Source organism: Calonectris borealis, chromosome 3 (genome assembly GCF_964195595.1).
Source record: "Calonectris borealis chromosome 3, bCalBor7.hap1.2, whole genome shotgun sequence".
NCBI classification, from domain to species: Eukaryota; Metazoa; Chordata; class Aves; order Procellariiformes; family Procellariidae; genus Calonectris; species Calonectris borealis.
In genome coordinates, this window is record NC_134314.1 from 23,582,184 (window position 1) to 23,599,630 (window position 17,447).

Sequence of the window (17,447 nt, forward strand, 5' to 3'; positions counted from 1 at the left end):
GGGTGTTGGGAAGCCAAAACTGGACGTACTGTTGCAGGTTCAGCCTCACCAGCACTAACCAGAGGAGGATAGCAGCCTCGCCAAGCCCGATGGCTCTTGCGGTAGCCCAGAATGTCTTTAGTCTTACTTACAGTGAAAGGGCAGCTCTCACTTCACTGCTTTCGAAGAGACAGTTTTCTGTGTTCTGGTAGAAGAATTCAAAAGCAAAATACTTCTTGAGATTGAAGGGAAGTGTTTTCAATTTCTAGACTAAAATTGTCAGACTGTTAAATAGATTATTAATCTCCTAATTACATACTGAAGCAGCAGTTTTGAGTAATCAGCAGCCTCGGGAACTGGAAGGCAGCAAGATATTTATTTTCTTGTCTTCACAATTGTTTAAAAAAATTGTGGTGTAGCTTTTAATGCTTTTATTTTATGGCCTTTTTTTCAAGTGAAGATAACCAGGCCAAGAGAGAGGATGATGCTCTAGCCAAGTGGGTTGCAGATCCTGCAAATACAGCATGGATGGAAAGTAAGTATCAGTGAGCACTGAAGTACAACTATAGAAGAAGGTCCGTTTTAAGTTGTGATCAACAGTATGTGTGTATCTATATGCACATATATATTTTACAGGAATGTCCATGTTCACTTTTACTGTATTTTTTCAGATATGTTCCAGAACTGAGTTATACCAGTTAAAACATTCAGCGGTGTAATAAAATTGTGTATTTAAGAATAAAATTAACATTCAGTTTTCCATGGAGTGCTTTTTGGAGTCTATGGAATCATTCATCACTGTCTTAAGGAAAGCATTTGGCTCCATCAATATGTGTACAGTGGAAATTTGCTCAAGTTCAGAGTCTGCTCTGTGGCTGTATATGAAATTGTTCTTTTCATGCAGTAGTTGGCAAATAAGTTCTTGGAGAAGATGGAAGGGAAGGAATTGCCACTTTTTCCTTGGCTCTTGGCTGCCAGCTGCATTTTAAACCAGAACAGAGACCATGTGGTTTGAGGACAGGTTATCCTGCCTGTTCTCGGCTGTTCCCATTGGGCTGGAGGTTCATCTTACATGTCACTTGAAGTGACTGAAGAATTTGCATCCTCGTCCTGCCTTTTAATGTACTAAAATGATCATTACATTATTTAGTTTTGGTTCTTTTTAAAAAATGCCTATTACAGCTTCTCTACAGCCATTTAGTAAGGCAATGAGCAGCCCTTGATAACCACAGAACATACCATAGTGCTGTAAAAAGGAGCACTTTTTAGTGCTGTAAAAAGGAGAGAGAAATGTTGGCTGTTGAAGGGGATTTCTGTTTTCAGGCTACCAAAAGTCATCATAAACAATGCAGATAAAACTCTGTGAAATTTCACAAATTACCTTATACTCTTTTTGTGCATTATTGCATTATTTGAATGATGATTAGATGTACTAGCAAAATGCTAGTGGAGAATGAGTCATATCTCCATTTTATTCATATGTGCCAATATAACCAAAATTCTTTAGAATAGAATATTTCAGTTGGAAGGGACCTACAACAATCATCTAGTCCAACTGCCTGACCACTTCAGGGCTGACCAAAAGCTAAAGCATGGTATTAAGGGCATTGTCCAAATGCCTCTTAAACACTGTTTGTTGGTGCCATTCAAATTTTAGGGGGTTTCTCATTTGGTTTTTTTTTCTGTTTTGCTTTTAGACCCAGATGAAGTAATTTACGATGATGTGCCAAGAGAAAATTCAGACTCCGAACCAGGTTTGAGGTCTTTGTAATACAGACCACATTGAAAGCAATATAATACGGAATTATATGCATGTATACTGAATAGATACCGTTCATTAAGTACCTAAAATAAATGCAAATGGAATTAACACTGTGTCAATAATCAGTAGGTCTTAGAAAGTTCAGAATTAAACTAACTCTTGAAAGACTTTATCTCAGCAGGTCTCCTACACTGCTCTTCTCAGAAGCTGAATTCTGAGTTCTATAGATACTGTCACAAATGCTTAAGTATTGTCTCTATATTATAAAATATACATATATTATTTTATAGGTATATATTATATATATATTCTATATATTAGAGAATTACAGTTGGGTGTTGTAGCTATAGTGACCTAAACAAGACAAGGTAGGTAGGAAAAGGTGTTTTAAGTAGTTAAATAATGTATGAAAATGTATCATTGTCATGGTTATACAGAGAACTGCTCTATTCTTGAAAGTCCCCCTTCAACGTAGAAGTACCTGATAAATGGAAGAGGAGATTCAGAGCAACTATTCTGATTGTGACTCTACAGAAATGTTTTTTTTCAGCTTTGGAGTGATCCAGCTCCTGATGGTGTGACCATGTTTGGAAGGAGCAGAATAGATCTTGTAGTAGTTACTGGAGCCAAGATTTTGCCTTTACTGGGAATGGTGGAGCTAGGGCTCGGGAAGCTTATTTCAATGAGTTTTTACTCAGATTTGTTTTGTAGGTTTTGGTTATAGTGAAGACTGTGCTTAAAGCTTGGTTGCTACTAACTGATTTTGTGTTTGAGTGGATCAGCTTATTAGGAACTTGACATCTACTTGTAATGGCTCTCGGAGGGTGTAGGTGTTTGGTACTGAAGTTGTTAATGATTCAAGAAAACATGTAAGCTTTCTTGTGTGAAAACCACGTTTATCGTTAAAGCCATAATATTTTCATTTCTTGTCCTTAGTGGTGTTCAGGCAAGGTGTTTTATAAATTTTTACTGAAATTTGTTTCATTTATTATTTGAAAGTATTATGTTACATTCAGGACTTGAATGCTTTGATTACTGCAAGGTCCCTCAGTGGACTGTGCTGCTCTGGGCACAGACATCTTTGCACTGTGGCTATTCAGTCAGGAAACACGTACACCAAGGCCAGGAGGCTGAGCTGTGGAAGGATGTGGGACATGGAGCAAAGCTCTGCTGAGCATCTTAGTCGGAATTTTCAGCTTAACCCACAAGATATTAATTAAAATTTTGGCTTTCTATTTGTCCCCAAAGACATTGAAACTTTCTGTGAAAATAGGTAGTTGGGGAAATTTCACCTTTGAACATTCATGATTTTGATGTTTACTAATTGTATATTTTGTCAGGGAGACACAACTGTTCCAAAAAAGTCGCAGTGAGGGCTCAGTCTACATTAGCACAGGGACAAGATACGTCCACCAAATCACTAGGTATAGCCTGCCCCAATACTGGCATTGCAAAAGTTTGACTTCTATAAGTCTTGACTTATTTTGACTTACTATGATGATTCTCTTAAATTACTCATTGTGCTAGATTACAACTAAAGTGTCTTCTTCAGTAAGTGTATTTTAAGGACAATCTTGATATGCATGGAGGTTTTTAAAAAAAAAAAATTGTTAAAATTTGATTCTTCCAAATTACAGGAGATTCCTCTGTGTTAATTCTAAAGAATTTAGTTAATGTTAATATTAAAATTTTATTATTACTAAAAATGTAGTTTTTAAATCACAGAATCCAGGGTTTAGACAGATGTTCCGGCTGAGCATGAGCCGGCAGTGTGCCCAGGTGGCCAAGAAGGCCAACGGCATCCTGGCCTGTATATAATAGTGTGTATATAATAGTGTGGCCAGCAGGAGTAGGGAGGTGATTGTCCCCCTGTACTCGGCACTGGTGAGTCCGCACCTCGAATCCTGTGTTCAGTTTTGGGCCCCTCACTACAAGAAGGACATGGAGGTGCTGGAGCATGTCCAGAGAAGGGCAACGAAGCTGGTGAAGGGCCTGGAGCATAAGTCTTATGAGGAGTGGCTGAGGGAACTGGGACTGTTTAGCCTGGAGAAGAGGAGGCTGAGGGGAGACCTCATCGCGCTCTACAACTACCTGAAAGGAGGTTGTAGCGAGGTGGGTGTTGGTCTCTTCTCCCAAGTAACAAGCGATAGGACGAGAGGAAATGGCCTCAAGTTGCGCCAAGGGAGGTTTAGACTGGACATTAGGAGAAATTTCTTTACTGAAAGAGTGGTCAGGCCTTGGAACAGGCTGCCCAGGGAAGTGGTTGAGTCACCATCCCTGGAAGTATTTAAAAGACGTGTAGATGAGGCGCTTAGGGACATGGTGTAGTGGGCATGGTGGTGTTGGGTTGACGGTTGGACTCGATGATCTTAGAGGTCTTTTCCAACCTTAATGATTCTATGATTCTATGATGCTGTGTGTAAAATATGTCAGCTTTTCTTTCGAGTACATATTTTTTCTCAGTTTAAATAAAACTTCAATCTTAAAATGAAAGCACAACTTTTGTTTACTGAATTTAATATGAGACAGTTTTAAATGAAGTGTTATAACCTCTGACAATAGGCATCCCTGGCAGAAGTGTCCACGCTTGTCTACTTGTAATGACAAATGATGCTGCATGTAGAGTGCATGCCTGTTTCCTGATAAATAATTGGCACTAAAAATTTTCCATTTTGTTTTGAGTCAGTTTGTTGTACTTAACATCTGTGCCAACAAAAAGACCCGTGTCTTTAACAGGTGATACTTTCCAATATAGCTTTCTATATCTTGAAAAGGTTGTACTTCAAGCTCTTAGACTATAGATTATGGGCAAGTAGATATGGGAGACTCCTAGTGACTGGTGGAGTTGCAAGAATGAGTCATAAAATATCATAGTGTAACATGTTTCTTGCTACTTTGGTCTAATCTGTTCTGCTTGAAGTAGTGACATTTTCGTTTGATTCTTGCGATGTTTTAGCATTTGTCATTTGAGCTGGTGATGAAGATGTTCCTAGAGACAAATAGCAAGCTTGCAAATGGTGCACTGCTTCTCAGTGCAGATGTGTGTCCACAGCTACAGTTCAAACTTCCTTTGAATTTCTTCTAAAATATGTTGTGGGGTTTGGACAAAACAGTGTAGTTTGAGTAGGGCATGTTTTTAAAAGGATCGTGGTGTGTACCCATAACACTGCCCTCTTTTAGTACTCTGTTTCCACAAAGACAACCCACTTTGGCTGTTTGAATATTGGATTTAATTCACATTTAAAAATATGCATACAAAAGTCTTTATAGTACATCCTGAACAAGTTTTTTGGTGTTTAAACAGACGGAAATTTCAGTGTAGCTTTTTTTATTTTGGTTTATTTCTTGCAGACGAAATGATTTATGATGATGTTGAAAATGGTGATGATGGTGGGAACAGCTCACTGGAGTATGGGTGGAGTTCAAGTGAGTTTGAAAGCTATGAAGAACAGAGTGATTCTGAGTGTAAAAATGGAATTCCCAGCTCCTTTTTGCGAGGCAGCCACAAGAGACATGTATGTATCCCACAGTGCTGCTCAGTCATTGAGGTTATCCTGATTTCCAACACTTGCTTTTCTCACCTCTATTTCCCTTCTCCTCAATCCAGTTTCAAATGCCAACAGCATCTTTTTAAAGGAGATGTGAATCAGTGTGGGAGTGACAGTCCACGACAAAATGTAACAGAGAAAAGAAAAGATGAAAATATTAAACAGAAGCTCCTTAAAAAAAGAAAAAACTTTTCTTTTTTGATAAAAGTGAAATTAAAAATAAGATTATTTTTCCTTGTGGGCGGTTCCTTACCTTTTCTTCTTTTGCAGCTGCTGGATTAGTGTAAGTGATAAATGAGCATGGAAAATAATGTGAAGAACAAATGGGGGTAAGCCTGACAAAACTTGAAGTTTTGGGATCCTGCAGGTGCTCCAAAGTCACAAAACTGTTTGCCAGTGTTCCCTATCTTTCTGTCTTAGATCTGTATCACTTTGCTTGTTTGAAGATGACTGAGCTTAAAAAAACCCCGAAAATAAAAGGTTTTTGTGATCAAAGAGAAGTCTGTACTATTTATTGAGGAGAGAAGAGAGATGGTGCAATTAAAATGATGCATCTGTGACACATCTCTGGTCTAGTATCTTTGGCTACATCCGTGCTGCGGGAGGCAGGAAGACACTGACGGCATGGGTGCATGCCCTTGCTGCGTCTTTCTGATTGCACATCAAGAGGAGCCTCGGACTCCCGTGCTCTTGCTGCTTCGGGTCCTCTCCTGCCCTCGTGCCCTTTCTGTGAGAGGGAAGTCTTGCCTGGGACCTGGGCGGCCTCCCCTGCCGGTTCCCTGCTCTGAGCGCTTGGAGGACGGGGATGTGGGGCAGAGGGGGACAGGCAGGGCCGGGCTCAGTGCCCGGAGTCACTGCAAAATCCTCAGGGCCCCCTGGTGTGTGCTGGCAGGGGACAGACACCCAAGAGGCACTTCACAGCTGGGTACTGTTAGCTGCTCCAGCACCCTGTGGCTGGAGGATGTAGGGGTAGCGGCCAGGGTGTTCTTCCGCGGGACCCTTACCTTCATTTTGCGGGTTTCTTATCTTGATGAGAATAAAAGCCTCACTGTCTGTGTTTCCCTCCAGTACACATTATCTGCTCTCCCCCACCTCCATCTTTGCTGCCTGCCCTTCGGAAATCAGGGAGTGAGCAATTAACTGCAAGACTTGAGCCCACCCAAATCAGCACTTTGTAAGCTGAGAGCTCGTCTTCTGGTTTTGTTTTGGTTTGGTCCTGACTAGAACAAGTTTAAGCTATTGCAGCTGTTTCTTTCTGGGGAGTTTTTTAACTAGACTGAAGAAAACTGAGTTTGATTTTTTTTTTTTTTTTTTTTTAAATACCTTTGGAAGAGACTGGGAAATAACTTTGCATGTGAGTGTGTAAGTCTTAACATGGCTGCTGGTTTGTTCTTTTTTTTTAATCTTTTCCTGTTATCTGTACCTTCAGCTTTGGCCATAGTCTAGGATTCATAGGAATCTATTTACACATGTGCACAAAGCAAGGTTTAAAGCCATTTTTTAAATGCTTATAAGTATACTTTCATCTGTTGCAGGAAACTCTTGGCAGTGGGTTGAGAGTGATGGTGTCAGGATCAGGCACAGAGTGTCTGAACAAAAGACCGAGGAGTGGTGGGAGGAGAGAGGCGTGCTCCGGGGTGCTGCCCTGCAGCTGGCTTTTCCAGGCCTGTGACAAAAGGTTTTGAGAGTTGGCTTGTGAGGATGGGGATGCGGAGCCTGAGAACACATTAGTTGGTGGATGGAGAAGTCAGAGGGCCTGCTGCCCCTGGATGGGTCAATGGGAGGTGGGGAAGTCAGGAAACTGAGGAAGGGGTTTGGCAGAGGATGAGGAAAGACAGAATTAGGATTGCTGAGAAACCATTCCACCTGATACCTATTCTCTCACTTCTCCTCATGTCTTGTGATGGATGTTACAGTGTTTTCCCAGCACATCTCCTCCTGTAGTCTTTCAGAGCCTATGAGAGACTTGCCTTGCTTATTATTTTTTCTGTCCGTTGAAAAGTACGGGAAGGTTGGAGGTGGGATTTTTAATTGTAAGTGCTGGTATGACTTCCCTCCAAAGTCACTTTTCTATTGTGACTTACGATTTTTTTATTTATTTACTTGTTTTAAGATGGGAAGGTTTTTGTGCTATTAAATATTTCTAGTCTGTGAACCAGATGCTGTTGTTAATTATACTCCTGTAATGCCAGCATCATCATGTTGGAGGTAATCGCATCCTGACCCAGTCTAGTGGAGCTAACTGCCAGACCTGTCCCTTTGTTTTCAACGCAGTAGGCCTTCTCTTTCCTGATGCTTTCATCTCTTGCCAAATAACTCTGTTGACATCAAGCTGAGGGTTTTTCCATTGGACTTCTATTACAGGGCACACCAAATATTCTTTTTTTTTTCTAGTTACATTTTAACCTCTTTTATCTGGCTTTCTCAAAATGTTTAACAAATGTTAATTAGTATTCTAGAGCATTTCTCTGGGATAGTTTCCTTACCTTGCAAATGGATATATTCATATATGAGATGGTTACACCCATGGGCATAAAATGAGGCTATGATAGAGCTGAGGAAAAGCATGCGCTTCCCGATTCCCATGCACTTGGGAATTACAAGACTGTGCGTCCTCCTCTGTTAGTGTCTCCTTGCCCGACTCGCTGGCACTGTCAATCTCCATCTTCTCAGGTGCCAGCAACCTCTGCGGGTTCTTCAGCCTTTGAGAATTCTTCCGATTCACCATTTTGAAGGATAGTCAGAAATACACTCGCTAGGGTTTGTGCTCCACGAAATGATGCTTTTGGGTAAAGCTGATGTGTTGTTTCCATACGGTTTGTAAGAGATGTGCACAACATAATTAACATGCAGTTAGCTTAGCCTAAGTGACGTTGTCCCTCTCTTTACATAGTTGCCAGCGTAGCGCAAAGGCACCTGGCTGAGTTTCAGAAAGTACAGCGATGCGCAGGAGTGACGGTCTATTCGTTGGGTCGGAGCTTCCCTAAATGATAATTTCTCCTCAGTCGTCTGTGTATCAGTAGGCAGACTGGTCAACATGCATGATATACGCGAGTACTTTAGCATGAAGTTTGCACTGCAGGCTTTTTGAAAAGATTGTGTCTTTTTATACACTGTAGCTTTCTCATGACCTAACGCGTTTAAAGGAGCATTATGAAAAAAAGATGAAAGATTTGATGGCAAACACTGTGGGAGCAGTAGAGATTCAGCAACTAAAGCAAAAACATGAGCTGAAGGTAGTGTAGTTGATTTTTGTAACTAGCTATATTTAAATGATTGCTTTTTCCAACACAGACAATGTTGTCTTTTTCTTTTAATAATAAATTGAAAAAGCAGGCAATAATTTGTATGAAATGAATTCTAAATGTGCTGGATTATTATGCAGTTTGTCTTAAAAGTACTTTGTCAAGGACCTTTTCTCATGATTATTTTTAATGGTAACAGTTTCAAAAGATGAGATAGGGCATTGTCCTTCCCTGCTGACTTGTGCCCTTATCCCAGAGTGTGAGCCAGGCGTACAGCCCCCGCACCTGTCCGAGACCCGGGTGAGCTCTGCAGGGCTAGAATGACCGTGGCTCTCCAGCCACGCGGGATCAAACTGGGGAAGTCAGAATCTCGGTGCTCTCCATTCTGAATGGAGCCAGTATGAAAAGGCTGGGTTTTTACTAAAAGCTTTGGCTCAAACCGAGAAATTGCCTGATTGCAGTAGGACAGCTTTGCTTTTTCTTGATGGCACTGATAATGTCAGCACAGTTCTGACAGTAGTGGGGATTTTTTGCCATGGTGGCATTTTGGGAAAGCAAAAGTACAAAGCAGTTTTTTTAATAAACATTTCCTAGCAAAACAACACTTAATTTTTTTTTTTTGCATGAAATTTCTTTTTGCTGTAGTAGTGTACTATAAAATTATGCAGTTGTAATTAAATCAATGTATTTTTTCAATGAAATTATTAGTTGTAACATTTTCTGCAAAACAGTGTTTATTTAATAATATGTTAATATAGAACTGAGTCTACGGGATTATCTTTAGGTCAGAAATACTTTGACAGAGTTATTAGGACATTGGAAGATGGACAAGAACCCTGGCCGTTAATGGCCTGCTAGTAGTATTTATTTTTTATATAATGTAAAACTGAGTGTTTTAGACTATTCTGAGTTCAGATGTTTGATGCAGAAGGGTTCTTAAGCATTTCTGCTATTTTAGGCTTGCTTACAATATTGACATGAAGTCTCTTTCTCCAGGTTTGATTTTATTAAGAAAAAATAGAGGTGCTCAGATCTGAGCTTTGGTGGATCTGTGTATTTACTATATATTCCTTTGACTTCGGGCTATATTAGGCTATATAGCCTAAACTAAGCCTAAACACTTAACAGTGTTCTTTTTAAAGATATTTTGATGAAAAGTATTCTGCATAGTACGCTCAAACGTGTTCCTATTATTCACTGAACATGTAGACTGTATTTTTTATCTTACAGATGCAAAAGCTTATGAGAGCTGCTAGAGAAGGTACCAAAGATGGGCTCGAAAAGACAAAAGCAGCTGTGAAAAAGGGTCGTTCTTTCATTAGAACAAAATCTTTTATTTCTCAAGGTATGTGCTAATTATACTGTGTTTGTTACTCTCTCTAGTCATTTCTGAGAAAGGAAGTGAATGGCCTAGCAGGTTTTTGTACTGGGAGGCAAGTACTGGATGCATTAAATCAGCTTTATATCAATAAAGTATGGTATAATATTCATTTCAGATGACAATACGGTCAATGCATCTTGAGTAGTTTTAGGTTTGAGGCAAGAACCTGCGTGACCTGAGAAACGTGAGGACCACAGAGAAAGGTCCACTTAAAAACAACAACAACAAAAACTCCCACCGAAGTGTCGTAGATGCTATCTAGGTATTGGTATATGGGAGTATGGAAATTATGTTAAGGTATTAAGTCTGTCCAGTTCCCTCCATCGAGTAACTCCTGAATGTCGGGAAAGTCTGCTGATATGACATGTTTTTCAGTGGAGTGATAGTTGACTATTTAAAATTTGTCGTGTCCAAGGGCTAACAAATGATTTCTGTGCTTAAGAGTGGAAGTAGGGCAAGAGACTGTTCTGCTTTATCAGAGTTTGGTGATTTTTGATGAAGGCTGAGTTTGGATTGGGAAAGCAGAAAGTGGTCTAAAATCAGAAAGCTAAAAGCATTTGTGTTCTTTCTCTAGTTAAGAATAAACATCAGCCCTCTGTCATGAGCCTCAGCAGCAGCAGTCCACAGTTAATTTTTGCAAGAGGCAGGGGGTAGTAACTGAATACAAACTTATTTCTTCTTCAGGATAAGTCTGAGAGGTAGTATGTCTTTCTGCTCAAGTTTCTGCCCAACTAATTGAATGGTTGTAACTTCAGAGCTTGTAAAACTACAATTTTAGGAAGCTAAAACCACAAGACTGGAATAAAACATTTTTAGTGAGTGAGCTAACATAAAGCTGCATCTTATCTGTACGGGCCAGGACACATCTTGCATCCCTGTCATGGCCTCTTAACTGCTTCTGAACTTACCTAATTCACAGAGAGAAAATAAAAAGTTATTAGCACAAACTTTAGTGATCAAAAATGTATCCTCAATTTCTTTCTGTTGTACAGGAGAAAATGATCTGCTTCAGCAGGGCAGTGTTACAGTGGACCTGGCATTCCTTCTTACATTTCTGGAGGTTAGGTAGCAGACACAGGATATCTATGGACGGTTTAATCCCTTAGCCACTTACCAAATCAACAGGAAGCTGCTGACAAATTTGTCGAATAAACTCATGAATTCCTCCCAGCCAACAGATCTGCTTCCCTTACTTCCCTTTTTGTTCTAAGACACAGTTTCTCTTACTGTTCTTTCTTTACCTCTCCTTTGCTCCTGTCTGCTTGTTTGGCTGGCTGCATACTGCCACCTATCACTGCACTTTGGTGGTGCTTTTTGCATAAAATTAGTACGTAGGGAGCAGTGCAGAATCCCTTACGAATCTGACGAAAGCCAACATTTTGATACATTTGGCTACTTATTTTAGTTCAGTTATGGAAAGGTGTATGGAATTTTTTAAGCTGGCTCATATAATGGGTGTGTTTAATTTCTTCCCAAAGGTCATGTATTTCAAAACTGCCGGCCCTGGAGCCACAGTGTTTTAACCCTAGTTGACATGTCCTGCACTCTGGACAGCCCTGTTCCCCTGGCTGTAAAGAGGGAGTAGAGGTCAAGCAAAAGATGCATAGGCTGTGTCCTGCTGTGTGGACTTTAGAATTTTGAGATACCTTTGAAAGATGTTCTGTATTAGAGCGCCTATCAGTGGTGGTATTTATGTGATTTCACAGGTGATACAGAAGTGCTGGGAAATTTTTTTTTATTGGGTAAGTGAAAATAAGACTGCTGTGTAATTACTCTGCTTGGATGATAGGATCTTTGCTTCCCCCCGCCCCCCCTTCTTTCAATCTACAAGTTGTAAAAGTTGACATTTGGGTTATTCAATTATTTGTAGATCATAGATCATCATGTCTGGAAGAAGAAGAGCTAAATTTATTTATTGATGTGGACTGTATGCATACAGAAGCAATTATGACACCTATGCCTGAAGGATTATCACAGCAACAGGTAGTAGGATTTTGGAAATATGATCTTCTGCCTCTTTTTCTTCCCCTTCTGCTCTACATCAATGGCTCCCAGGTGCCTTGCTCTTCAAACATATTGGTGTTTAACATAAATTAAGTGGATGTCAAATTCAGAACTGAATAAGTAGTTTTTTGAAAATTGGTATGTGTGCATATAGTTGCATCAGTCCTGCATCCAGCCAGAGATGTAAAATGCTGTTTTCCATTATGAAATTATCTATAATAATTATATCATTTCACTACCTGAACACTTAAACTAAATGTGATGGTTTTGAGTGAAAAAGAAAAGAGTTTAAACATTTTATTGAGTCAGAAGACATTGCTCCAGGTGCTCCAGGATTTCTATTTTACATGTAGAGAATATCCTGCATGCTCTCTGAATCTTAAGGTTTCTCCTGATTAAAAAAACCTTGTCCCCGATAAAGTCAAGTCTACAGAAGAGTATATTTTGCTGTTCTCCACCTCAAACTTCATAGTCACTGTGGAAACCACTTCAAAAAACACTGAAATTGGCATCAGTTAGAAATTTTGTCTGAAAATAAATCCTGTGGGTTCATGTTACTGTATTGTTATGACAAGTAATAACTGTATGAGAATTTTTAGCTTCTTGTGGTGTCAAGTCATGAGTTGGTCAGTACCTTCAGAAAATGAGCAAAAAACCAAATTAAGGGGCAGTTGAGCAGAGTGGTATAAGTTTTTTGATTTGTTTGGTGAGGCTTATTTTTCTAATGTGTTTAGCGCAGTGAAGTGCTAATCCTGTAACAGTGCAACTACCAAACTGTGTTACATTACTGTAAGATTTCATTATAATCTAAGATCTCAGCATCAATCTGAATGCTGTCTTTTCCTTCTTTCCAGATAGGGGTTTGAGAGGGGTTTTCACTGGGGTTTTTTGTAGATAATTAAAAATAGATGTACCTTCTTTTGGAAGAATAGAGTGCTCTTCGTTTGGAGCAAACTAGTAATTGTTGTGTAGGTCATGATGTATGTTGCTTATCGGCCCAGGAGGAGCCGCCCAAGTGGGCAGGAATGGAGTTAGGAAAGCCAAAGCTCAGCTGGAGCTAGTGAGGTGTGAAGGGCAGCAATGAAAGGTTTCTTATATGTACATTGGCAGCAAAAGGAAGGCTAAGAAAAATATGGGTCTGCTGCTTGATGGGGCAGTGACCTAGTGACAAAGGGCACTGAGAAGACTGAGGTACTTGGTGCCACCGTTGCCTCAGCTTTTACTGGTGAGGGTTATCCTCAGGCCTCCGAAGCCCCTGAGCCTAGAGGCAGGTCCTGCTGGAGTAAAGCATTACCTGCAGCTAGGGGGTACTGAGGCCGGTTGGACATACAGGTGTCTGTGGGACCAGACGGTATGGATTTAAGGGTGCTGTGGGTAAGGCCTTTCTCTATCATCTAAGGTCACAGTGATCAGAAAACTGGAAAAAAGTAAATGTCACACTCGCATCCTCAAGAAGAGCAAGAAGAGGATCCAGGCTGGCCTCACCTCAGTCCCTGCAAAGGTGATGGAGCAAATGCTCCTAGGAGCTATTTCTGAGTTCAGAAGGACAGGAAGGTGATTGGGAACAGTCGGCATAAATGGACCAGAGTCCGTTTGTGCCTGATCAGCCTGAGTCCCTTTGAGATGACTGGCTTGTGGACAGAGGAGAGCAGAGGATGTCATTTACCGCTGCTTTAGCAAGGCTTTCAGCGGTTTCCCGAGGTACCCTTGTAGCCATATAGGTAAGATATCATTTGTATGGGTAGACTAGGAGGTGGGTGGAAAACAGGCGAGGACACCATGCTCAGAAGGTTGTAGTCCACGGTACAAAGTCCAGCAGGTGTCCAGTGTTAGTGGTGTCCCTCAGGAGCAGATATGGGGTCCGTGGTGTTTAATGCCTTTATTAGCAGTCCGGATACCAGCTGCAGTGCACATCTGGAGGCAATACCAAATTGGAGGGGCGCAGTAGGCCATGTGTGGGAGGACGGGGCTGCTGGTCAGTGTGGCTTTGATGGGCTGAGGTTGACAGAAAAACTCAAGCAGCTCAACAGAGGCCAACACAAGTCCTGGCTCTGGGACAGAGTAGCCCTGTGCCATGGCACAGGCTGGGGGCCGGCAGACTGCCCAGCAGCCCTGGGCATCCCAGCTGGGGAGGGTGAAGGCCAGAAGCCCCTTCCAACCTGGACTGCTGTGCAGAAAATGAGCTGACTTTATGAACGTGCTTGTTTTAAACAGCAGGTGGCACGATAGTGTTTGAAGAGGCACCAGGTTTTAAACAAAAGCTATGTCCCACGTTGGGTCTCAGTCATGATAGCTTTTGCTTTGTTTTAATACTGGGACCTGAATTCTTATGGTGAGTTGTTTATGTTTGAATGCTATTGTTACTAGCAAAAATGTGAATATAAATGTAAGACTTACACGCAATCCTCTTGTAAGTTGTGTGTGTCTATTGCAATAACCTGTAGTCACTATTAAGTATCTATTTTGTGTATTATAAAGCCTGACAAAAAAGTTTTCTACAGATGTTTATTCTTTTCAGAAGAATGAACTGTGACTAAAAGTAGAGTTAGTATCCTTTACCAGAGCAGCTGATACATTATACCAAATAAGACACTGCTAAATCCGTTCTAAACACAAATTAGACACAACTAATTTTACCGTATATATCTTTAAGCAAGGCCTCAGATAATTTTGAAGTCTTCCTTTGAAATGCCAGTACTTGAAAGAAAATCTTTGCATAACCTGCACTTAATAATGCAAAATACAAGTGTGGAGAATTAAAGGCAGCTGTGGTGGAGGAGGCAGAAGGCCGTGGGGATCAGGAGCAGAGAGAAGCAAGTCTGAGATTTGAGTTTCATGGTCATTTAGGCTGGCTTAAAATAGCAAAAGAAGCAGTTTTACCTTCCCTTGTGGGGCGTGATTTGATCCTGCCCTTGTGCTGTCTTCTCCCTCAGACAGAGTCCTGCTTTTGAAAGCCCTGGGATGAGCTGGATTAGGAAATTGATTAGGGTGAAAACAAATCCTTAAAACCAACAAGAAATCTAATCAATAACAGTAAGAAGTTTAAATTTTAAACCAAATAGGTTCCTGAGTCTTTCCTGTCATGTCACCTGCACATGCATACAATGTGTGTTTCAGCTGAATTGCAGAAGCAGGAGGTGCAGAAGGAGGTGTGATAAATAGCCTGTAGTTTGTAAATATGAAATATGGTAGTCTTTCCTGAAGCTGTTACAACTCTATCAATATATATCGTATGAATATAGATGAGACGGTGTTTTCACTTTTGTATGTAATGCCCAAAAGCTGACTTACTCACATACTTTCTCAGTGGTACAGTTTATACGGCCTTACCTTAAAAAGGCAATTAATGTTTGCTTGTTTGTCTTTCAGGTTACTCCTAATAGATTTATAAAACATATTAAAAAAAGAAAATTAATCTTTAAGACTGATTTTTGAAAACTGGTTGCCTATTTTGTTGCAGCAATTCACCGAAGTAGCTAACATCGTCTATACCTATTATTATTTATATTAATGCCTAAATTTATACATCTAAAATTAAAAGACAAGTTTCAAAAGTAAAGTTTGGAATTGCAACAGTCAGCAAAGATTATAGATATATATACAACAATGATTGTGTTCTTTAAAATAAATAAGTATTTTAGAGTAATAATAAATTTAATTACTTTTGAAGAGTTACAGTATTATTTTATTGTAGTTCCAGTATTGAAATTGCTTTGTGTTCTTGTGTTTTATTAATCTGAGAATATTATCATCAACATTCCCAAGTATGATGAATGTGTTAACCTGATTAGGACTTGAGACAAAACTTTGTTTCTTAACAGGTTGTGAGAAGGTATATTTTGGGCTCTGTAGTTGACAGTGAGAAGAATTACGTGGATGCTCTCAAAAGAATCCTGGAGGTACCTTAATATCTTTGCATTTGATAATTTGGAAATTTGAAAAATAGTCAAATCCTTACAGAATCTGTAGTATGACTCACATAGATTTTGCTACAGATGCTTCATGCTAAATGTTTAGAGATTTTGTGTGTGTATACTGTTATGTAAACTGTTTTTTTCTGCTTGTAGAAGACCCATTTTGTTTGCTTGTTTAAATCTATTTATGTATTTTTTTTTCCCCACAGCAATATGAGAAGCCCCTTTCAGATATGGAACCAAAATTATTGAGTGAAAGAAAACTCAAAATGGTCTTTTATCGAATTAAGGAAATTCTTCAATGCCATTCAATGTTTCAGATTGCGCTGGCGAGTCGTGTATCTGAGTGGGACTCTGTTGAAATGATTGGTGATGTCTTTGTTGCTTCAGTAAGTAAATGAATCTGAACAGATAATCTGTTTTTATTTTAGGCTTGTTATTCCATCTCCATATCTCTCTGTCTAACTTGGCTACTTTATTCCCGTGTTCTCCCATGCCTGTGGCAACTGTCAGAGTATGTATGTACCATCCTGGTAAGGAAACTGACACCAACACATGTCCTCGCCTTGGCTGGCAGATGTGAAAGGATTGTGGGCAAAATTTTCAGGCTTTAACATTTAAGTAAACAGTTTCTTTTTCTGAGGAGATAGAGATTCACAGACTCACCAAAATTAAGGTGAGATTGAGGTTCAGCATCTCTTAAAAAGTAGGTAGTCATACGTAATATATTGGAAGTAGAAAAAAACACAGTAGGTGATGTCCTGAATTCTTGGATTTGAACTGAGCCTGGGGCACAGGTAAAGAGTATTTGTAGAACACTATCCCACCCGTAATGGAAGTCCATCCGGTAAAGGACTGAACTAGCCACTGCTTTAAATTAGAGAAAACAAGGAGTGGGCTTGGTTGATAGAAAGACATTGTTCCCACCACGAGTGTGTGTATGGAAAAGGCTGCCTACTCGCTGGTTTGAGTATTTTGTTTTGTTGCCACCGAGCTGCTGGGAATTACCACCTTTTCATGCCTGCTATAAGAGAGCTGGGATCTGCGTCTCTGAGTGCTTTGACGCCATTTCGGTCAGAATGAAATGGTTACTAGAGGTTTGCTGTTTAAAGCAAACCTGTCTTGTTTTGACTGAAGGAAGTTAGGTAGTATTAATGAGATCAGCTCTGCAGAAGAGAGGTATAAAATTACTAAGGAGGCAATGGGCAGCAATCTTACCCTTCACATGGCTGTTTGCAGTCCACACAATCTGTCTGCTTTCCTGGTAAACCCTTAGCAGTGGAAGATGGGGCATGAAGGCCCTGGGACTTCGCTAGTTCACCAAATCTGGAAGATAGGCAGCAAGAGATGATCAGGGGATCCCAGCAGCTGCTTTGAATCTCAGTGGATGCCCTTTGATTGCCTGTAGTCCCCAGTCTCTGCCCTAGTGTCGTAGCCAAGATTAAGCTATTTCTGTAAATTTACGTTTCGTAATTCACAGCTGTCACATCTTTAGGTTTCCAACCTGTCTTCTACAGAAAGGTTATTTTGGGCATCACCAGTATTTCTGTAGATCCAGCACTAGGCCAAGCAAAGCCCTTAGCTCCGAGCAAGGCGAGTCCTTAATGGTCAGAG

At 40.2% G+C, this 17,447-nt stretch overlaps 1 protein-coding gene across 2 annotated transcripts in view; it reads left to right on the forward strand.

Annotated features, from left to right (window-relative positions):
* Positions 1-17,447, forward strand: part of ARHGEF10 (Rho guanine nucleotide exchange factor 10) — a 117,582-nt gene that overhangs the window by 36,146 nt on the left and 63,989 nt on the right. Inside the window, exons 6-13 of one of the 2 annotated variants that reach the window (XM_075145183.1) lie at positions 435-514; positions 1,677-1,733; positions 5,093-5,256; positions 8,409-8,525; positions 9,765-9,879; positions 11,786-11,898; positions 15,741-15,818; positions 16,043-16,222. In XM_075145183.1, the coding sequence (XP_075001284.1) occupies positions 435-514; positions 1,677-1,733; positions 5,093-5,256; positions 8,409-8,525; positions 9,765-9,879; positions 11,786-11,898; positions 15,741-15,818; positions 16,043-16,222 (904 nt within the window). The remainder of the gene's footprint in view (positions 1-434; positions 515-1,676; positions 1,734-5,092; positions 5,257-8,408; positions 8,526-9,764; positions 9,880-11,785; positions 11,899-15,740; positions 15,819-16,042; positions 16,223-17,447) is intronic. The other variant, XM_075145182.1, reaches the window with a different exon arrangement.